The sequence below is a fragment of the Boleophthalmus pectinirostris genome, unplaced genomic scaffold, assembly GCF_026225935.1.
Source record: "Boleophthalmus pectinirostris isolate CB_2022bp ecotype Guang Dong unplaced genomic scaffold, ASM2622593v1 HiC_scaffold_7, whole genome shotgun sequence".
NCBI classification, from domain to species: domain Eukaryota; kingdom Metazoa; phylum Chordata; class Actinopteri; order Gobiiformes; family Gobiidae; genus Boleophthalmus; species Boleophthalmus pectinirostris.
The window spans coordinates 38,862,549-38,886,161 of record NW_026571473.1 but is presented as its reverse complement, the minus strand read 5'-3'; the positions used below and the strand labels follow the sequence as shown (position 1 = coordinate 38,886,161).

Here is a 23,613-nt window from a genome sequence, read left to right as displayed (position 1 = left end):
ACATACAAACATACAAACACACAACATACAAACACAACACACAACACACAACAAACACACAACAAACACAACAACACACAACACACAAACACACAAACACAACACACAACATGACACACACATGAACACACAAACACACAACATCGACGCACAAACACACAACATCAACGCACAAACACACAACATCAACGCACAAACACACAACAACATGAACATACAAACACACAACATGAACACACAAACACACAACATGAACACACAAACACACAACATCAACGCACAAACACACAACATCAACGCACAAACACACAACATCAACGCACAAACACACAACAACATGAACACACAAACACACAGACACACAACAACATCAACACAATATAACAAATATAGTGCACAGAATGTGTTTCTCTCAAAGGACAGACACTAAAATGTTCAGAAGGAAAAAACAAGATTATGTGTGTGTCTGTGTGTGTGTGTTATATGTGTGTGTGCTGTGTGTGTTGTATGTTGTGTGTTGTGTGTGTGTGTGTTGTGTGTGTGTGTGTACCTGGTCCAGGTCTCTCCTCAGAGCGATGTCTCTGTGTGTGTGTGTTGTGTGTGTGTGTATTGTATATATGTGTGTTGTGTGTGTGTTGTGTATCTGTGTGTGTGTGTGTTGTGTATCTGTGTGTGTGTGTGTGTTGTGTATGCGTGTGTGTGTGTGTGTATGTGTGTGTGTGTGTGTGTGTGTGTGTGTGTGTGTGTGTGTGTGTGTGTCTCTGTGTGTGTGTGTATGTGTGTGTGTGTGTGTGTGTGTGTGTGTGTGTCTCTGTGTGTTGTGTGTGTGTCTTTGTCTGTGTGAGTGTGTGTATCTGTGTGTGTGTGTGTGTGTTGTGTCTCTGTGTGTGTTGTGTCTGTGTGTGTGTGTGTTGTGTATTTCTGTGTGTGTGTTGTGTCTGTGTGTGTGTGTGTTGTGTGTTTCTGTGTGTATGTGTGTGTTGTGTGTGTTGTATATGTGTGTGTGTACCTGGTCGAGGTCGCTCCTCAGGGCGATCTTGCTGTGTGTATGTGTGTGTTGTATATATGTGTGTGTGTGTGTGTGTGTGTATGTGTGTATCTCTGTGTGTGTGTATGTGTGTGTTGTATATATGTGTGTGTGTGTGTGTATCTGTGTGTGTATGTGTGTGTGTGTGTGTGTGTGTGTGTGTGTGTGTGTGTGTGTGTGTGTGTGTGTATGTGTGTGTTGTATATATGTGTGTGTGTGTGTGTGTGTATCTGTGTGTGTGTGTGTATCTGTGTGTGTGTGTGTGTGTGTGTACCTGGTCGAGGTCGCTCCTCAGGGCGATCTTGCTGGTGACCAGTTCGTGGGCGAGGTCGTCGTTCTCTTGTTCCAGTCTCATACTGGCCTCCTGCAGACGTCTGTTCTCCCTCTAAAACAAACAACAAAACAAACAAAACAAACAAACAAAACAAACAAAACAAACACCATCAACATTAAATACAGTTTAAATGGTCCATATTTACATGAAATTATCTCTCGTCAGCTTCAAGTCCAGTTCTAATGTTGTTCCCTCCTTAAAAACATTTAAAAACATCATGTGGATCATTTCAGCTCCTGGAATTTTGCATCTCTGCTGAACTTAAGTTAAAAATGAACTTGAAAACGACCACTTCATGACATCACAAGGTGGAACAGAGCGTTTTGAGGTTTGGAGGTGTAGACAGATTAAAAATAAAGATTTACTCAAACATGAAACAAAACACAACTCCACGTCTGTTTTTGAGGACTAAACCAGGACTAAACCAGGACTAAACCAGGACTAAACCAGGACTAAACCAGGACTAAACCAGGACTAAACCAGGACTGAACCAGGACTAAACCAGGACTGAACCAGGACTAAACCAGGACTAAAGCAGGACTGAGCCAGGACTAAAGCAGGACTAAAGCAGGACTAAAGCAGGACTAAACCAGGATTAAAGCAGGACTAAAGCAAGACTAAACCAGGACTAAAGCAGGACTAAACCAGGACTAAACCAGGATTAAAGCAGGACTAAACCAGGATTAAAGCAGGACTAAACCAAGACTAAACCAGGACTAAAGCAGGACTAAACCAGGACTAAACCAGGATTAAACCAGGACTAAACAGGATAAACCAGGACTAAACCAGGATTAAAGCAGGACTAAAGCAGGACTAAACCAGGACTAAAGCAGGATTAAACCAGGACTAAAGCAGGACTAAAGCAGGACTAAACCAGGATTAAAGCAGGACTAAGCAGGACTAAACCAGGACTAAAGCAGGACTAAACTGACTGAACCAGGACTGAACCAGGACTAAAGCAGGACTAAAGCAGGACTGAAGCAGGACTAAACCAGGATTAAAGCAGGACTAAAGCAGGACTAAACCAGGACTAAAGCAGGACTAAACCAGGACGGAAGCAGGAATGAACCAGGACTGAACCAGGACTAAACCAGGACTAAAGCAGGACTAAACCAGGACTAAAGCAGGACTAAACCAGGATTAAACCAGGATTAAACCAGGACTAAACCAGGACTGAACCAGGACTGAACCAGAACTAAACCAGGACTAAACCAAGATTAAAGCAGGACTGAACCAGGACTAAACCAGGATTAAAGCAGGACTAAAGCAGGACTAAACCAGGAATGAACCAGGACTGAACCAGGACTAAACCAGGACTGAACCAGGACTAAACCAGGACTGAACCAGGACTAAACCAGGACTAAACCAGGACTAAACCAGGACTAAACCAGGACTGAACCAGGACTAAACCAGGACTGAACCAGGACTAAACCAGGACTAAACCAGGACTAAACCAGGACTAAACCAGGACTCTCTGTTGGGACTTGCTCGGAGGTGCGCTCGTGTAAACCGTCGTGTGACCGGGACAGTTCCAGTTTTGAGCCTGTGTCCTCTGTCCCAGCAGATTTATACAAAACCACAGATTTGTCCCAGTTTTATACAAGAAATTTCTCTATTTTTGACCATTTTGATCCCTGCCAACAATAAAGAGCGACAAAAACTGTTATTTGTTTGGGTAAAATCCAGAAAATCTGCTTAAAAACGACAAAAACGCAAAAAAAAATGTGACTGTACTGACTCACATTAGTGCCGATTGCGGAACAGTTTTCCTTAATTCCGCGCTCGTTTCACAATTTTATCATTAACAACCACCAAAAAAATGAACGTCCCAGTTTTTTATTTTGAAAATCTGGTCATTCTACATATAAATAAACTTGAATTGAATTGAATTGTTGAAAATAAAACTTCTAAACAGGATCATGAACATCGTGATCATGTATGTGTCACTTTGACAAAACTAACAATATTCTGTAATATTTAGTGTGACCAGATTTTCAAAATAAAAAAACTGGGACACTCGGTTTTTGTTGGATAATAGTAATAAAATTGTGAAACGAGTAGCGGAATTAAGGAGAATTTTCCTGCGATCGGCAATAACGTGAGTCACTACAGTCACACTTTCTTTGTGTTTTGGTCGTTTTGAAGCAGATTTTCTGGATTTTACCCAAACAACAAGTTTGACAAGTTTATGAATCTGTTTCCTGTTACAGGAATTAGATTAGTCAAGTCCTGGTTTAGTCCTGGTTTAGACCTGATTTAGACCTGGTTTAGTCCTAGTTTAGTCCTGGTTTAGTGCTAGGTTAGTCCTAGGTTAGTCCTGGTTCAGTCCTGGTTTAGTCCTGGTTTAGTCCTGGTTTATTCCTGGTTTTAGTCCTGGTTTAGTCCTGGTTTAGTCCTGGTTTAGTCTCGGTTCAGTCCTGGTTCAGGTCCTGGTTTAGTCCTGGTTTAGTCCTTGTTTAGTCTCGGTTCAGTCCTGGTTCAGGTCCTGGTTTAGTCCTGGCTTAGTCCTGGCTTAGTCCTGGCTTAGTCCTGGTTTAGTCCTGGTTTAGTCCTAGATTCGTTCTGGTTTAGTACTGGTTTAGACCTAGTTCAGTCCTGGTTTAGTGCTAGATTAATCCTAGTTTAGTCCTGGTTTGGTCCTGTTTTAGTCCTGGTTCAGTCCTGGTTTAGTCCTGGTTTATTCCTGGTTTTAGTCCTGGTTTTAGTCCTGGTTTAGTCCTGGTTTAGTCTCGGTTCAGTCCTGGTTCAGGTCCTGGTTTTAGTCCTGGTTCAGGTCCTGGTTTAGTCCTGGTTTAGTCCTGGCTTAGTCCTGGTTTAGTCCTGGTTTAGTCCTGGTTTAGTCCTAGATTCGTTCTGGTTTAGTACTGGTTTAGACCTAGTTCAGTCCTGGTTTAGTGCTAGATTAATCCTAGTTTAGTCCTGGTTTGGTCCTGTTTTAGTCCTGGTTCAGTCCTGTTTTAGTCCTGGTTCAGTCCTGTTTTAGTCCTGGTTCAGTCCTGGTTTAGTCCTGGTTCAGTCCCTGGTAAACAGACAATTTTCTTAACACATTTTGACCTGTAAATTTTAACTTTTACACTGAAAATCTAATTTAAAACGAACTAAACAAAAAACCTGAACTATTTTTTTTATCGACAGTCCAAAAATTGATGAAAAAGCGTCGAAGTGAGTCAGTGTTTGTGTTTGTGTTTGTGTTTGTGTTTGTCTTACCGCTGCGGCGCGAGGACAAAAACAATACTTCCACTCAGAGGGAAGACTAACGCTCACAAGAGACTAACCCATGACCTGGACATGAGTTTCCGGCCTCTGTCCCACACTTCCTGAACTCGGGAATTTCAGCAGACTCCTCCTCCTCCGAGTCTCCGAGCAGCGACACGCTTCATTTAGATCGATCAGGGGCCACGTGACCAACAGAAAATATTGTGAAGGGCCGAGACAAAACGCTTAACTCAGTTTTGCTAAATATGAATTGTATTTCTTTATAATAACTTTAAATGTTGTTTAGACGAGCTGGTCAGACTGGCAAAAGTGAATGGTGTTTTCACGTGGTGTGGGAAAGTCCTGGTTTAGTCCTAGTTTAGACCTGGTTTAGACCTGTTTTAGTCCTCATTCAGTTCTGTTTTAGTCCATGTTTAGTCCTGGTTTGGTTCTGGTTTAATTCTGGTTTAGACCTAGTTTAGGCCAGGTTCAGTCCTGATTTAGTCCTGGTTTAGTCCTGGTTTAGTCCTCGTTTAGTTCTCGTTTAGTCCTGTTTTAGTCCTGTTTTAGTCCTGGTTTAGTCCTTGTTCAGTCCTCGTTTAGTCCTCGTTTAGTCCTGGTTTAGTCCTGGTTTAGTCCTGGTTTCAGTCCTGGTTTAGTCCTGGTTCAGTCCTGTTTTAGTCCTGGTTTAGTCCTTGTTCAGTCCTTGTTCAGTCCTCGTTTAGTCCTTGTTTAGTCCTGGTTTAATTCTGGTTTAGTCCTGGTTCAGTCCTGTTTTAGTCCTGGTTTAGTCCTTGTTCAGTCCTCGTTTAGTCCTCGTTTAGTCCTGGTTTAATCCTGGTTTAGTCCTTGTTCAGTCCTGGTTTAGTCCTGGTTTAATCCTGGTTTAGTCCTGGTCCAGTCCTCGTTTAGACCTGGTTTAGTCCTGGTTTTTAGTTCAGATCTGGTTTAGTCCTGGTTTAGTCCTGGTTTAGTCCTGTTTAGTCCTTGTTCAGTCCTGTTTAGTCCTCATTTAGTCCTGGTTTAATCCTGGTTCAGTCCTGGTTTAGTCCTGGTTCAGTCCTGTTTTAGTCCTGGTTTAGTCCTGGTTCAGTCCTGTTTTAGTCCTGGTTTAGTCCTTGTTCAGTCCTTGTTTAGTTATTGTTTAGTCCTCATTTAGTCCTGGTTTAATCCTGGTTCAGTCCTGGTTTAGTCCTGGTTCAGTCCTGTTTTAGTCCTGGTTTAATCCTGGTTCAGTCCTGGTTTAATCCTGGTTCAGTCCTGGTTTAGTCCTTGTTCAGTCCTTGTTTAGTCCTGGTTTAGTCCTGGTTTAGTCCTGGTTTAATCCTGGTTTTAATCCTGGTTCAGTCCTGGTTTAGTCCTTGTTCAGTCCTGGTTTAATCCTGGTTTAATCCTGGTTCAGTCCTGGTTTAGTCCTTGTTCAGTCCTTGTTTAGTCCTGGTTTAGTCCTGGTTTAGTCCTGGTTTAGTCCTGGTTTAATCCTGGTTTAGTCCTGGTTTAGTCCTGGTTCAGTCCTGGTTTAGTCCTTGTTCAGTCCTTGTTTAGTCCTTGTTTAATCCTCGTTTAGTCCTGGTTCAGTCCTGGTTTAATCCTGGTTCAGTCCTGGTTTAGTCCTGGTTTAGTCCTTGTTCAGTCCTTGTTTAGTCCTTGTTTAGTCCTCGTTTAGTCCTGGTTTAATCCTGGTTCAGTCCTGGTTCAGTCCTGGTTCAGTCCTGTTTTAGATCATAACAAACATAAAATATTGTGAAGGGACAAAATGCTCAATTCTGCAAAATATTAATTGTATTTCTTTATCGGTAAATATTATTTTGTCGAACTGGTCTCGTAAAATTTTATGTTATAACTAAAGGTGCGTTCACGTGGTGTGGGAAAGACGATCATTTCCACACACACACACATATATATTTATTTACATACATAAAAATAAAATGAACTGAAAGTGTGAACTTGTACAACACTGATTTCACGGTGTAAAGGTTAAATCCAGTTCTCTGTGTCATTTTTTATTATTGTATTTGTTACAGATGTTTACATCACGACACTTCCAGCTGTTGTGAAAAAACTCTATTGTTTTTGATTTTCTTGTTGACTATTTTTGTGTCTTTGTTTTTCTTCGTTCGGTCATGAGTGTGTGTGTGTGTGTGTGTGTTTTTTGTTTTGCTTTATTTTTTTCTGAAATGATGTAACCTCCTGCCTCGAAACGAAATGGCGAAACATCTCCACACAAATACATTTAGAAATTTACAACCAAACCAAAGTGTAACTCCAAACATTACGGTTCATCAGCTGCTTGGTCTCGTCACGTGTTCCTCTACTGACCCCTGGTGGTTAGTTTTATATTTTCTGTACACAATCAGGTTAATTACAAAAACTAAACCTTCTATTTTCACTCTTTATCCTCCTCACGCCTCCTTAAAAACACCGCAGCACGAGGCAAAAGTAACACACGAGAAGTTCAAGAGACGACAGTTTTTTGGTTTTTTTTTACATTTCATCAGGGAGACGTCCCACTTTCAAACACCTTTAAAAATAACTCCGATTACGAGGATAAAAATACTCACGGACAAAAATAATCTTCTAAATGAGGAGGGGACAGGTCTGATTGTGCGGCTTTAAATAGTTTCTTTCTTTTTTTTTAGAACGGTAAAATTGTGACGTTTCTTCTCACAGTGTTGTAACGAAAAGTGAAAAATGAATTATTATATCATTAAAATCTTAATGTTAATAGTCCTGGTTCAGTCCTGGTTCAGTCCAGGTTTAGTCCTTGTTTTAGTCCTGGTTTAGTCCTGTTTTAATCCTGTTTTAATCCTGTTTTAGTCCTGGTTTAGTCCTGGTTTAGTCCTGTTTTAGTCCTGTTTTAGTTTTGGTTTAGTCTTGGTTTAGTCCTCGTTCAGTCCTGGTTTAGTCCTGGTTTAGGTGCAGGTTTTAGTCCTGGTTTAGTCCAGGTTTAGTCCAGTTTTAGTCCAGTTTTAGTCCTGTTTTAGTCCTGTTTTAGTCCTGGTTTAGTCCTGGTTTAGTCCAGGTTTAGTCCAGGTTTAGTCCTGTTTTAGTCCTTTTAGTCCTGGTTTAGTCCTGGTTTAGTCCTGGTTTAGTCCAGGTTTAGTCCAGGTTTAGTCCAGGTTTAGTCCAGTTTTAGTCCTGTTTTAGTTTTGGTTTAGTCTTGGTTTAGTCCTCGTTCAGTCCTGGTTTAGTCCTGGTTTAGGTGCAGGTTTTAGTCCTGTTTTAGTAATGGTTTAGTCCTGTTTTAGTCCTGTTTTAGTCCTGGTTTAGTCCTGTTTTAGTCCTGGTTTAGTCCAGGTTTAGTCCAGTTTTAGTCCAGTTTTAGTCCTGGTTTAGTCCAGTTTTAGTCCTGGTTTTAGTCCTGTTTTAGTCCTGTTTTAGTCCTGGTTTAGTCGAGTCATGTTTGTGAATTCTTGTTCGTTCTGAAGAAAGTGTCATCGTTTCATTTCATTTCATGATTGTTTTTTTTTTATTTGAAGCGATTATTTACCTCTATATTTTGTCATCTCATGTACATTGTTCATCTGTTTGTGCTTACGTGTGTTTAAAATGATTTGTTTGTGTGTATATATGTAAAAAAAAAAGAACCTGGACCTGGTATCTGTGGATGGGATCCTCCTGCTGCAGCTGGTTTTCCCTCAGACTCTGATATTCCTTCTCAAACTTCTTCAGCTTCTTAGTGGGAACCTGCACACACAGAAACTCCAGGTAAGACACTCGTAAATCATTCTGTTATAATCACAACAACAACAAAACAAAACCCCGTTTGTTAATGTAGAGGAGCAGAAGACAAACAGACTGAGCTGCACTTTCTTGTTCTTGTGGTTTTACAGCAACATCACGTCTTGGTCTCTTTGCAGTGGAAGGTGTTTCTTGGTGAACAGTTGGAGTCTTTCACTTTGGCGTTGACTTTTTAAATTCATAACCGAGGTTGAGTGAGGGATCGGGATTTTGTTTTGTTGGCGTTCCACATACAAAATGTTCACTACAAACTCGGGATGATTTAGGCCAGGGGTGGGCAAACTTTTTGGCTCGGGGGCCACACTGGGTTCTAAAATTTGACTGAACATGAACATGAACATGACGAGTTCAGAGCCCGGCTCCATTGCACTCGTATTTATGCTCATGTAGGACGTATTCTGCACTACGCGCTGCGACTCTTGGACGCGCAAGTTTCAGAATACACGAAAAGTGAATGAGGTCTGCTCCACTGCACACCACAAGCGAGCGTGAATGAGCACGTTGGCTGCGTTCAGACTGCACCTGAAGTGACCCAAATCCGATTTTTTGGCCCCTATGTTCCTGTATCCGATCTTTAAATGACCGTCTGAACCACACAGATCCGATTTTTTCAAATGTGACCCAGGACACTTCGAAATGTGCTCCTGAAACCGATACATATCTGATCTTTTGACATGTGACTTCAGTCTGAACGGTCAGGTCACATTCATCCACCTACACGTTACACGTCACTATTCTGCGCTGAAGTCGGCGAAAATTATTAATGAACTCCATGTCACTGAAGTGAAGCACATCTCCACTCACCACTCTTGGCTCCGTCTCCACATCCACACGTTCCTTTCAATGGACTGAACCACAAAACACCACGACCAAAAACCTCGTCCTTCTCCTTCTCAATCTCCTCCTTAAAACAAGTAAGTTGTTCATGTTGTGGCTCCGGTACGAGAGGAACTTTAAAATCTCCAGGTGCTCGATGCTGCGTCCATGTTTGGACAACTTCTGTAAACACAGAGACGCTCGCTGCGGTTGACGTCGTCGTGTCTCCAGTGTCACATGCAGGACATTTTTGTGCCATTTAATGTTCACACTGGAGTCACATACAAGTCACATTTAACTGGAAATGTGAACGACCTCGAAAAAACATCGGATTTCACAAAAAAAATCGGAATTGAGCGTTAAGCCCTGCAGTCTGAACGTAGCCTTAGATCTTGTTGAGAAGCAGAGCCCAAGCCACGAGGACACGCGTGTAAACACTGACAGTACAGCACAACCAGACCTAAGACATTCCATGTGTTACAAATTGTTACACAAGGTTTGTAAAACTTTGACTTTGCTTAAAACCCACTCAAACTGCAAACAGTGCAGCCTTATGTCTTGAACACTTCTACCTCACTCATGGTCCAAATACACCGCTCGAAAATGACTCCTGTCACTTTCCCATAAAGCATTGCGCACCTCAATGTATATATAGTGCGCCATCTACTGGGAAACACCGGTAATGCAGGAAAAATAAAACTAAGGTTTATTATTATAATTTATTTAAATTCGGCGAGCCGGATTAAAAGGTTTAAAGGGCCACATATGGCCCACGGGCCGTAGTTTGCCCACCCCTGATTTAGTCAGTCTGATGTTTCCTTTTTGGTTCTTCCTGTGGATCAATCCTGCCCATCACCTTCACCTTTCACTATTTATCAATTCTGTTGGGAAGAGAAACAGTTTGAACAGAGGTTTCACATAGATTCACACGTCTGATTCGATTTTGCATTTATGAAGTTCACAAACTTCCAAAGCTCATTTCTTGAGCTGTTTTCCGCTGTTAGGATCCAACAACCGCACAATTACAATGAATCCCAAAACTAAAATAGGACAATATCAGAACCAGAAACAAAAGTGAAATGGTTCAAAAGACTTGAAAAGATCGACTTTGACAATAGACACGTCCCACTGGGAAAACAAACATGGAGGTTTGATGCTCACTTTTACAGAAAATTGCTCAATGTAAACTGGGAAAAACTTCCCTGACCCGATGTCCAAAACTGGTGATGCATGTGTTACTTGTGTACAAACTGTGCTTTATAAATACACTTGCCTCGGTTTGTGAGTGAAAATACCTCAAGTTGAAGCTTTTCTCAGCAATTTATACGTGAGATTAAAAAGAGATTAATTAGATGAATTAATTACAGATCATAATTAATTATTTAATTTAAATTGCTTGACAGCACTGGCTTCAGAGCTTCATGGGGCTTCATCTCGACATCACTACACAATAGTTTTAGAACTTCCACCATGCCTCCTTTTTAGTCTCTTTATTGCACCAAGAATTCATTTAAATTTGACAACAGCATTAAATAAAATCACTTTATTTTCTCACAAAAATCACATCACTAAAATAATGTAATAAAAAAAATAATAATAATAAAAATCTTGTGAAGTTCTAATCTTATCTCAAAGTTCTTTCTGACGTTTGTAGGTTTATTTTGATGATCTTGTTTTCGTCGTCAGGTCGTGACAAAAACAGCCTCGTCCCCCCTGCAGAGACACTGTTACCGTGGCGACCTGCTGCATTCGGGTCATGTGACCTCCCGCCGGCAGGTGCGCCCCTGTCACCGGGTTTATGGAAACGCTCTTAAAGCTTCAGTAATGCTCCGAGTTATGCACCAGAAAAGAGACGCGAGAAGGAAAAACACGATGGAATTTTCTCCTCAAACCTGATGTGAACGGAGCAGAAAGTGAACGGATAATCCACACAAACCAGGACTAAACCAGAACTAAACCAGGACTAAACCAGGACTAAACCAGGACTAAACCAGAACTAAACCAGGACTAAACCAGGACTAAACCAGGACTAAACCAGGACTATTAAACAGAGCTAAACTGGGACTGAACCAGGACTGAACCAGGACTAAACCAGGATGATTAAACAAAGTTAAACCAGGACTAAACAAGGACTAAATCAGGACTAAACCTCTGAGTTATGCAGCAAAAAACAAATTTACAAAACAGAGAACACAACAGAGGTTCAAAATTTTACCACGAGTACCACCAGAACTAAACCAGGTCTATAACAAAACTAATTTAGATCTAAACCAGGTCTATAAGAGATCTAATTTAGATCTAAACTAGGTCTAATCTTGGTGTAAAAAAACAAAAATAGGTAAAAAAAAAAAAAAGTCTAAACTAGGTCTCTAACAGGACTAATTCAGGTTTAAACCAGGTCTATAACGGGACTCTTCTAGGTCTAAACCAGGTCTAAAACAGGACTAATATAGGTCTAAATCAGGTCTGAACCAAGTCTAATATTAGTACAAAAAATAGATCTAAACTAGATCTATAACAGGATTAATTTAGGTCTAAACCATGTCTGAACCAGCTCTAATCTTGGTGTAAACAATAGGTCTAAACCAGGTCTAAACCAGGTCTATAAGAGGACTAATTTAGGTCTAAACCAGGTCTCTAACAGGGCTAATTCAGGTCTAAATCAGGTCTGAACCAGATTTAATCTTAGTGCAAAAAATTGGTCTAAACTAGGTCTATAACAAGACTAATTTAGGTTTAAACCACGTCTATAATGGGACTCTTCTAGGTCTAAACCAGGTCTAAACCAGGTCTATAAGAGGACTAATTTAGGTCTAAACCAGGTCTCTAACAGGGCTAATTCAGGTCTAAATCAGATCTGAACCAGATTTAATCTTAGTGCAAAAAATTGGTCTAAACTTGGTCTATAACAAGACTAATTTAGGTTTAAACCAGGTCTATAACAGGACTCTTCTAGGTCTAAACCAGGTCTAAACCAGGTCTATAAGAGGACTAATTTAAGGTCTATAACAGGACTCTTCTAGGTCTAAACCAGGTCTAAACCAGGTCTATAAGAGGACTAATTTAAGTCTAAAACCAGGTCTATAACACGACTAATATAAGGTCTATAAAAGGACTCTTCTAGGTCTGAACAAGTTCTATAACAGGACTATTTTAGATCTAAAACCAAGTCTGAACCAAGTCTAATCTTGGTGTAAACAATAGGTCTAAACCAGAACTAAACCAGGTCTAAACCGGAACAAAACCAGGACTAGAAAAGGTCTGAAACAGGTCTAAACCAGGACTAAACCAGGTCTAAACCGGAACGAAACCAGGACTAGACCAGGTCTGAAACAGGTCTAAACCGGAACGAAACCAGGACTAGAAAAGGTCTGAAACAGGTCTAAACCAGGACTAAACCAGGACTAAACCAGGACTAAACCAGGACTAAACCTCAGAGAACAGAGCAGACTTTTCACAGCAACAACCTAAGAAATGTGAATTTTAAACTCTACATTTTGACTCTTGAATTTGAGGCTTTTAAATATTTGAGCTGAATATTTAAAAAAGTGATTTAAACACTTTTTCACACTTTAATAATGTTCACATATAATTTTGTTAACTCACATTCAGAATAAAAATAATTCAAACGTTTAAAAATGAGAAATTCAGCGGGATTTAAAATTCAAAATCTAATTGGAACAAATTATTTTTCATATTGTATTTTAGACTCTTTTTTTTTTTTTTTTTTTTTCCCACATCGTCGACTTAAATCGTCTAAATTTGTGTCTTAATCAAAGCGTGGAGAAAGTCGAGTCGTCATCACTGTTCAAATAAAAGATAAAAGGACTAGACCAGGACTGAACCAGGACTAGACCAGGACTGAACCAGGACTAGACCAGACTGGACTAGACCAGGACTGAACCAGGACTAAACCAGGACTGAACCAGGACTAGACCAGGAACCAGGACTAGACCAGGACTGAACAAGGACTAGACCAGGACTGAACCAGGACTAGACCAGGACTGAACCAGGATAGACCAGGACTGAACCAGGAACAGGACTAAACCAGGACTAACCAGGACTAGACCAGGACTAGACCAACTGAACTAGGACTAGACCAGACCAGACTGAACAAGGACTAGACCAGGACTGAACCTGGACTAGACCAGGACCAGACCAGGACTAGACCAGGACTGAACCAGGACTGAACCAGGATTAGACCAGGACTGAACCAGGACTAGACCAGGACTAAACGAGGACTAAAGCAGGACTAGATCAGGACCAGACCAGGACTAAACCAGGACTAGACCAGGACTGAACCAGACTGAACCAGGACTGAAACAGGATTAACAGACTAGACCAGGATTAGACCAGGACTAGACCAGGACTAGACCAGGACTAGACAGATTGAACCAGGACTAGACCAGGACTGAACCAGGACTAGACCAGGACTAAACCAGGACTAGACCAGGACTGAACCAGGACTAGACCAGGACTGAACCAGGACTAGACCAGGACTGAACCAGGACTAGACCAGGACTGAACCAGGACTAGACCAGGACTGAACCAGGACTAGACCAGGACTAAACCAGGACTAGACCAGGACTGAACCAGGACTAGACCAGGACTAAACCATTAGACCAGGACTAACCAGGACCAGGACTAGACCAGGACTGAACCAGGACTAGACCAGGACCAACCAGGACTAGATGACCAGGACTGAACCAGGACTAGACCAGGACAGGACTAAAGGACTAGATCAGGACAGACCAGGACTAAACCAGGACTAGACCAGGACTAGACCAGGACTGAACCAGGACTGAGACCAGGACTAAACCAGGGACTAGACCAGACTAGACCAGACTAGACCAGGACTAGACCAGACTAGACTAGACCAGACTGAACCAGGACTAGATCAGGACTAAACCAGACTAGACCAGGACTAAACCAGGACTAGACCAGGACTGAACCAGGACTAGACCAGGACTAACCAGGACTAACCAGGAACCAGGACTGAACAGGACTGACCAGGTCTAAACCAGGACTAGACCAGGACTCTTTTTTTTTTTTTTTTTCCCACATCGTCGACTTAAATCGTCTAAATTTTGTCTTCTAAAAGGACTCCAGGACTGAACAGACCAGGACTACCAGGACTAGGACTCTTTTTTTTTTTTTTTTTTCCCACATCGTCGACTTAAATCGTCTAAACTTTTGTCTTAATCAAAGCGTGGAGAAAGTCGAGTCGTCATCACTGTTCAAATAAAAGATAAAAGTGTTTGTGTTGAGTGTGGACGACCTGTGACCCACATCAGACTGAACAAAAGAACACGACGCACCTCAGAGTGTCGCTGATAAAACCCGACGCTCTGACCCAGCAAAACAGAAACACAGACGAAAACACAGCAACACAGAAACACAGACGAAAACACAGCAAAACAGAAACACAGACGAAAACACAGCAAAACAGAAACACAGCCGAAAACACAGCAAAGACAGAAACACAGACGAAAACACAGCAACAAAACACAGAAACACAGACGAAAACACAGCAAAACAGAAACACAGACGAAAACACAGCAACACAGAAACACAGACGAAAACACAGCAAACAAAACACAGCAACACAGAAACACACACGAAAACACAGCAAAACAGAAACACAGACGAAAACACAGCAAAACAGAAACACAGCACGAAAACACAGCAAAACAGAAACACAGACGAAAACACAGCAAAACAGAAACACACACGAAAACACAGCAACACAGAAACACAGACGAAAACACAGCAAAACAGAAACACAGACGAAAACACAGCAAAACAGAAACACACACAAACACAGCAACACAGAAACACAGAAACAAAGACGAAAACACAGCAACACAGAAACACACACGAAAACACAGCAAAACAGAAAACACAGAAACACAGAAAACACAGAAAACACAGAGACAAAACAGAAACACACAGACGACAAACACAGACAGGAAAACACAGCAGAAACACAGACGAAACACAGCAACAGAAAAACACACAAAACACAAGACACAAAACACAGAAACACACACGAAAACACAGCAAAACAGAAACACAGACGAAAACACAGCAAAACAGAAACACAGACGAAAACACAGCAAAACAGAAACACACACGAAAACACAGCAACACAGAAACACAGACGAAAACACAGCAACACAGAAACACACACGAAAACACAGCAAAACAGAAACACACAGCAGCAAACACAGCAAACACAGAAACAACAGACGAAAACACAGCAAAACAGAAACACAACGAAAACACAGACAAACACAGACGAAAAACAGAAACACAGACAAACACACACGAAAAACACAGCAGAAAACAGAAACACAGACACGAAAACACAGCACACAGAAACACAGACGAAAACACAGACAAAACACAGAAAGAAACACAGAAAACACAGAAACACAGAAAACACAGCAAAACAGAAACACAGACAAAGACAACAAAACAGAAACACAGACACAGAAACACACAACACAGCAAAAACAGAAAACAGAAACCTAAACAGACACGACTAAACACAGAAAAACACAGCAAAAACAGAAACACAGACGAAAAGTTTGATTAAAAAAAACAAAATACTTTATGTGTTTGGGAAAAGGAAAAAAAAAAGGGAAAAAAAAGGACTACCAGGACTGACTAAACCAGGACTTAAACCAGGACTAAACCAGGACTAACCAGGACTAAACCAGGACTAAACCAGGACTACTAACCAGGACTAAACCAGGACTAAACCAGGACTGAACCAGGACTAACCAGGAGGGACTAAACCAGGACTAAGGACTAAACAGGACTAAACCAGGACTAAACCAGGACTAAACCAGGACTAAACCAGGACTAAACCAGGACTAAACCAGGACTAAACCAGGGACTAAACCAGGACTAAACCAGGGACTAAACCAGGACTAAACCAGGACTAAACCAGGACTAAACCAGGGACTAAACCAGGACTAAACCAGGACTAACCAGGACTAAACCAGGACTAAACCAGGACTAAACCAGGACTAAACCAGGACTAAACCAGGACTAAACCAGGACTAAACCAGGACTAAACCAGGACTAAACCAGGACTAAACCAAGGACTAAACCAGGGACTAAACCAGGACTAAACCAGGACTAAACCAAGGACTAAACCAGGACTAAACCAGGACTAAACCAGGACTAAACCAAGGACTAAACCAGGACTAAACCAGGACTAAACCAAGACTAAACCAGGACTAAAACCAGGACTAACAGGACCAGGACTAAACCAAGGACTAAACCAGGACTAAACCAGGACTAAACAGACTAAACCAGACTAAACCAGGACTAAAACCAGGAAACCAGGACTAAACCAGGACTAAACCAGGACTAAACAGGACAAGACTAAACCAGGACTAAAAAACAAGGACTAAACCAAGACTAAACCAGGACTAAACCAGGACTAAACCAGGACTAAACCAGGACTAAACCAGGACTAAACCAGGACTAAACCAGGACTAGGGTCAGAGTTCTGGCTCATTCACAAAACCAAAGTCGTGCTCCAAAAACTGTAAAAATAGAAGAACAGATCTGAGTTGATGCGACATGTTTTATTATTTTTATTTTATTTTTTCACGTCAAACGTCAGCGTGTTTCAGATCAGGTTCAACTCTCAGACGGTTTTTAAACGTACGACCGAGATTCTGTGAAAATCTGTAAAAGTGAAAATGAAATAAAATAAATAAAATAAACTGCGCCCGAGTCTCGACAGGTTCATAAAACAGAAACGACGCAGACGGAAAAAAACTGACACTGTTTCAAGGTGAAAGTCTAGACCAGGACTAGACCAGGACTAACACAGGACTAGACCAGGACTAGACCAGGACTAAACCAGGACTAAAGACAGGACTAAAGACAGGACCAGACCAGGACTAAAGCAGGACTCAGGACCAGGACTAGAAGACCAGGACTAAAAGCAGGACTAGACCAGGACTAAAGGCAGGACTAGACCAGGACTAGACCAGGACTAGACCAGGACTAAAGCAGGACTAAAGCAGGACCAGACCAGGACTAAAGCAGGACTAGACCAGGACTAAAACAGGACTAGACCAGGACTAAAACAGGACTAGACCAGGACTAAAGCAGGACTAAAGCAGGACTAAGACCAGGACTAAAGCAGGACTAGACCAGGACTAGACCAGGACTAGACCAGGACTAAACCCAGGACTAGACCAGGGACCAGACCAGGACTAGACCAGGACCAGACCAGGACTAGACCAGGACAGACCAGGACTAGACCAGACCAGACCAGACCAGGACTAGACCAGACAGGACCAGGACCAGACCAGGACTAGACCAGGACTAGACCAGGACTAAACCAGGACTAGACCAGGACCAGACCAGGACCAGACCAGGACTAGACCAGGACCAGACCAGGACTAGACCAGGACTAGACCAGGACTAGACCAGGACCAGACCAGGACTAGACCAGGACTAGACCAGGACCAGACCAGGACTAGACCAGGACTAGACCAGGACTAAACCAGGACTAGACCAGGACCAGACCAGGACCAGACCAGGACTAGACCAGGACCAGACCAGGACTAGACCAGGACTAGACCAGGACTAGACCAGGACCAGACCAGGACCAGACCAGGACTAGACCAGGACCAGACCAGGACTAGACCAGGACTAAACCAGGACTAAACCAGGACTAAACCAGGACTAAAACAGGACTAGACCAGGACTAAACCAGGACTAACCAGGACTAAAAACAGGACTAAACCAGGACTAACCAGGACTAAAACAGGACTAAACCAGGACTAGACCAGGACTAAAACAGGACTAGACCAGGACTAGACCAGGACTAAAACAGGACTAGACCAGGACTAAACCAGGACTAGACCAGGACTACACCAGGACTAAAGCAGCAATAGACCAGGACTAAACCAGGACTAAACCAGGACTACACCAGGACTACACCAGGACTAAACCAGGACTAGACCAGGACTAAAGCAGCAGTAGACCAGGACTAGACCAGGACTAAACCAGGACTAAAGCAGGACCAGACCAGGACTAGACCAGGACTAAACCAGGACCAGACCAGGACTAGACCAGGACTAAACCAGGACCAAACCAGGACCAGACCAGGACTAAACCAGGACTAGACCAGGACTAGACCAGGACTGAACTACGGCTAAACCAGGATTGAACACAGACTAAACAAGGACTAAACCAGAACTAAACCAGGTCTAAAACCAGGTCTAGACCAGGACTAAACCAGGACTCAGAGGCGACAGGCGCAGCACCCGTCAGTTCCTGGTGTTTTACAGGAGGTCATAAAGATGTTTTGTCTGGAGCGTCAGGGTCACCTCTGACACAGACACTCAGAGGAGAAGGGCTTTAAAGTGCACTGTGTAACTTTCCTCTCACTGTCACCTGCTCGTTTCCATGGTTACTTCACTGCTCTGCCTGGAATGTTCCGCAGTGACCACAAGATCTAAACATGTGACGTGTTCACAGAAGTAAAATAACCGTGTCGACCACCACCGCCTTCTCCTCCTCTGCATTCTTTGGTCTGGAATGTTCCACGATGCGGCATTAAACCTTTCTAGAAAAAAAGGAACTAAGTTCCAGGTCAGATCTGTGGAGAGGCGACCCCGCTCACAGTCACAATGTCTGTTTTTCGAGGGGTTTTTGATCTCTAAAACCACCTGTGATTGAATAAATGTAAAGTAGAGCTGTTTAAAGTCACTCTGCGGAACATTCCAGGCAGAGAAATGACCAAAAAGTTACATAGTGTAGCTTTAGGTTGAATGTAAAGGTCACAAATAAAATGACAAAATGTATTTATCTGGGCTATAAAATCATTTGTGACATGTTTGACTAGAAAACATTTACGGGCAAAAAAGATCGATATTGGTCGTTCTGCACCAGTATCTCGAATTATTTTTCCCAAACAAAACTTATTTCAAATTTTTTTATTTTCTTATTTTCTTTATATATATTTTTATTTTTACTATATATATTTATTATAAATATTTGTATTTATTATTTTATATTTCCCAAACAAATCTTATTTCAATTTATTTTATTTTTTTATTTTATTTTTATAATTTTCTTATTTCTTTATATATATATGTATTTATTATATATACTTCTATTTATTTTTATATTTCCCAAACAAATCCCAAACTTATTTAATTTTGATTTAATTTATATATTTTATTTTATATATATATATATATATATTATATATATATATATATATATATATATATATATATATATATATAATATATATATTATTATAGTTATTGTATATTTTATTTTTATATTTATTATATATACTTATATATATATATATTTTTTTTTATTATATTTTATTTATTTTATTATTTTATTTCAAATCTTATTTTACATGACCTTCACTTAAACTAATTCAAATATTGTCGTATTTTTCCAAATTATTCGAAATTCAAAACCAGAATTTTCATATTTCGTTTTCATTTTTCCACAATGTAAATTTAGTTTCTCCAGTCAAAACGATCGAAGTGTGTCCCTAAAGCTTTGTTATTTCTTTGTCTGGAATGTTCCACAGTGCAGCATTAAGCTGTTCTATCTTCAAAGTGACCAAAGTTAGAAGTTCCAGGTCAGATCTGTGGAGAGGCGAGCTCAAAATCCACCTGTGATTGAATAAATGTGAAGTTAAAATAGAGCTGTTTAAAGTCACACTGCGGAACATTCTAAGCAGAGAAATGACGTATCCATAGAAACAAGCAGGTGACGGACCCCCCAGCTGAAAAGTTACACAGTGCAGCTTTTTAATTACGGAGATTTGGGGAAAACTGGGTCACTGAATTAAATTACAAACATGAGACAAAAATCAGACAAAAGGTTCATTCAGGAGAATTTCACTTCTGTAATTTAATCAAACAGACTTCAGACTTCAGACTTCAGACTTCACACGGCTCAACACAAACCAACAAAACACGCTGGTTTAAGACCGAGACCAAGACCGAGACCAAGACCAAAACCAAGACTAAGAAGACCAAGAAGACTAAGATCAAGAAGAAGCTAAGACCAAGAAGACCAAAACCAAAACCAAGTACAAGAAGACCAAGAAAAGGCTGAGACCAAGACCAAGACCAAGACCAAGACGACCAAGACCAAGAAGACCAAAACCAAGATCAATAGAAGACCAAGACGTCCAAGAGCAAGACGACCAAGACCAAGAAAACCAAGAAGACTAAGACCAAGAAGAAGCTGAGACCGAGACCAAGCCAAGAGAAGACTAAGAAGACAAACACCAAGAAGAGACTGAGAGCAAGACCAAGACCAGGTAGACCAAGAAGACCAAGAATACCAAGACCAAGAAGAGGCTGAGACCGAGACCAAAGACATCCAGACCAAGAAAACCAAGAAGACTAAGACCAAGAGAGGCTGAGAGCAAGACCAAGACCAAGAAGACCAAGATCAAGACGACCAAGACCAAAACCAAGACCAAGACAAGAAGACCATGAAAACCAGGATAACCAAGACCAAGAAGACCAAGAAGGCTAAGACCAAGACCAAGAATACCAAGACCAAGAACAGGCTGAGACCAAGACCAAGACCAAGAGAAGACCAAAAAGACCAAGACCAAGAAGAGGCTGAGACCAAGACCAAGACGACCAAGACCCAGACAAAGTAGACCATGATGACCACTTAAATGTCCTATATTTTACAAAAGTGACTCTCGTTTCCTCCTCAAAAACACAGACCTGGGGTTGTGTTTCGTCTACATCTCCAAAGCTCAAAATGCTCCGTTCCACCTTGTGATGTCATGAAGTGGTAGTTTTCAAGTTCACATCTCCTTTCACCTCCTAGTTCCGTAGAGATGAACAATTCCTGAGCTGAAATGATCCAAATGATTCTAGCGAAGGTGTGTGGAGTTTAAAAACACAGTGGAGCACTTCCTGCATCACCACATGATGACATCACAAGGTGGAACAGAGAGTTTTCAGTCTGAGAGAAGAACTTTGAGAGTTTAAATGTGCAGAGTTTGTGTGAAAAAATAGAGATTGTTTTATCAGTCTGACTCACTGTACGCTAAAGGAGAGTTCACATTTACACACACCACCACAAAACCAGGACTAAACCGGGACTAAACCGGGACTAAACCGGGACTAAACCAGGACTAAACCGGGACTAAACCAGGACTAAACCAGGACTAAACCGGACTAAACCGGGACTAAACCAGGACTAAACCAGGACTAAACCAGGACTAAACCAGGACTAAACCAGAATCACTTGTAAAAGTCAAAAGATTGTGGTTCCTCTTCCCACAGTGAGTCTAAAGTGACAAAAGATTTACAAGAGAGAAAGACAAAGAGAGACAGAGACAGAGAGAAAGTCAGAGAGAGAGAGAGATGAGAGAGAGAAACAAAGAGACAAAGAGAGACAAACAGAGAGAGAGAGAAAGATGCAGAGAGAGAGAGACAGAGAGAGAAACAAGAGAGAGACAAGAGAGAGACACAAGAGAGAAACACAAGAGAGAAAGATGAGAGAGAGAGAGACAAGAGAGAGAGACAGAGAGAAAAACAAGAGAGAGAGACAAGAGAGAAAGACAGAGAGAGAGAAAGACAGAGAGAAACAAAGAGACAAAGAGAGACAAACAGAGAGAGAGAAAGATGCAGAGAGAGAGAGAGACAAGACAGAAAGACAAGAGAGAGAGACAGAGAGAGAAAGACAAGAGAGAGAAACAAGAGAGAGAGAGACAAGACGGAAAGACAAGAGAGAGAGAAGAGAGAGAAGACAAGAGAGAGAGACAAGACAGAAACACAAGAGAGAAGACAGAGAGAAAGACGAGAGAGAGAGACAAGAGAGAAAGACAAGAGAGACAGAGAGAGAGAAACAGAGAGAGAGAGAGACAGAGAGAAAGACAAGAGAGAGAGAGAAAACAGAGAGACAAAGAGAGATGGAGAGAGAAACAAGAGAGATGCAGAGAGAGCGAATGTGACAGAGAGAGGGAGAAAGATAGAAAAAACAGAGAGACAGAGAGAGACAAAAGAGAGTGAGATGCACAGAGAGAGATGAGAGAGAGAAAAAGAGACAGAGAGAAAGTCAGAGAGACAGAGAAAGTCAGAGAGAGAGGCAGAGAGATAAAGAGACAAAAGACAGAAAGAGACGAGAGAGAGAGAGGCAGAGAGGGAGAGATAGAGAAAACAGAGAGACAAGAGAGATGCAGAGAGAGCAAATGTGACAGAGAGAGGGAGAGAGAGACAAAAGAGAGAGAGATGCACAGAGAGAGCGATGAGAGAGAGAAAGAGACAAAGAGAGACAGAGAGAGTGAAAGATGCAGAGAGAGAGAGAGACAAAAAACAGCGAGAGAGACAACAGAGAGAGAGAGAGAGATGAGAGAAAAACACAGAAACAAAGAGTGACAGAGATTAAAGTGAGTAAGACTAAAGTGACAAAAGATTTAAGAGAAAGAGAAAGGAAGAAAGAGACAAGAGAGAAAGAGACGAGAGAGACAAAGAAGAGAGATTCCGTGACAATCTGAAATACTCTGAACGTTTGTGTTTCTTTTTCTCTTTCAGATCTGATTCAGTTCGTCTCTTTTTTTTGTCTCCGTCTTTTAAAAACTCCAGGTTCTGTGTTTTATCTCGAGTCTCTTCACTTCACGTTCGCTCCAAACGACAAAAGAGAAACGTTACGTCACTGACTCTTCCTCCCGTCGTTTGTTGCGTTTGTCGCTACTTCCACTTGTGAAATATTCTGAACGTCTCCACGTGTGAAAATCCAAACGCTACGAAACAAAACCACGAATCTCTCCATGAAAAAAGAGAAATAAAAAGAAAATGAGAGAGAGGGAGATAGAGAGACAAGAGAGAGACAGAGAAAGAGAGAGAGAGGGGAGAGACAGAAAGATAGAGACAAGAGAGAGAGACAAAAAGAGAAAGGCAGAGAAAGAGAGACAGAGAGAGAGACAGGAAAGAGAGAGGCAGAGAGAGAAAAAGAGAGACAGAGAAACAAAGAGAGAGACAAAAAGAGAAAGGCAGAGAAAGAGAGACAGAGAGAGAGACAGGAAAGAGAGAGGCAGAGAGAGAAAAAGAGAGACAGGAAAGATAAACAGGGAAAGAGAGAGAGGCAGAGAGACAGAGACAAAGAAAGAACAAAGAGGCAGAGAGACAAAGAAAGAGAGAGACAGGAGAGAGAGAGACAATAGAGAGAGAGTAAAAGAGAGGCACAGAGACAAAGAGAGAGAGACAAAGAGGAAGAGAGACGAGAGAGAGAGAGAGAGAGAAAAGAGAGAGGGAGGCACAGAGAGAGACAGAAAGAGAGAAAAACAGAGAGAAAGAAAGAGATAGAGACATAGAGCCAGGAAGAGGGAGACAGAGAAAAAAAGAGAGAAAAGAGGAAAGGAAAGAGAGAGACAACAGAGGAGAGAGAGTGAATGAGAAACAGAGAGAAAAACAGAGACAAAGAGAGAGGCAGAGAGAGAGAAGAAAGACAGAAAAAGAGAGAC

General features: G+C 41.5%; 1 protein-coding gene across 2 annotated transcripts in view; it reads right to left on the bottom strand.

Moving 5' to 3' along the window:
* Positions 1-23,613, bottom strand: part of rabgap1l2 (RAB GTPase activating protein 1-like 2) — a 63,980-nt gene that overhangs the window by 7,913 nt on the left and 32,454 nt on the right. For both annotated transcript variants that reach the window (XM_055165193.1, XM_055165192.1), the window contains 2 exons: positions 8,151-8,243; positions 1,302-1,412 (listed from right to left, as the gene is read on the bottom strand). In XM_055165193.1, the coding sequence (XP_055021168.1) occupies positions 1,302-1,412; positions 8,151-8,243 (204 nt within the window). The remainder of the gene's footprint in view (positions 1-1,301; positions 1,413-8,150; positions 8,244-23,613) is intronic.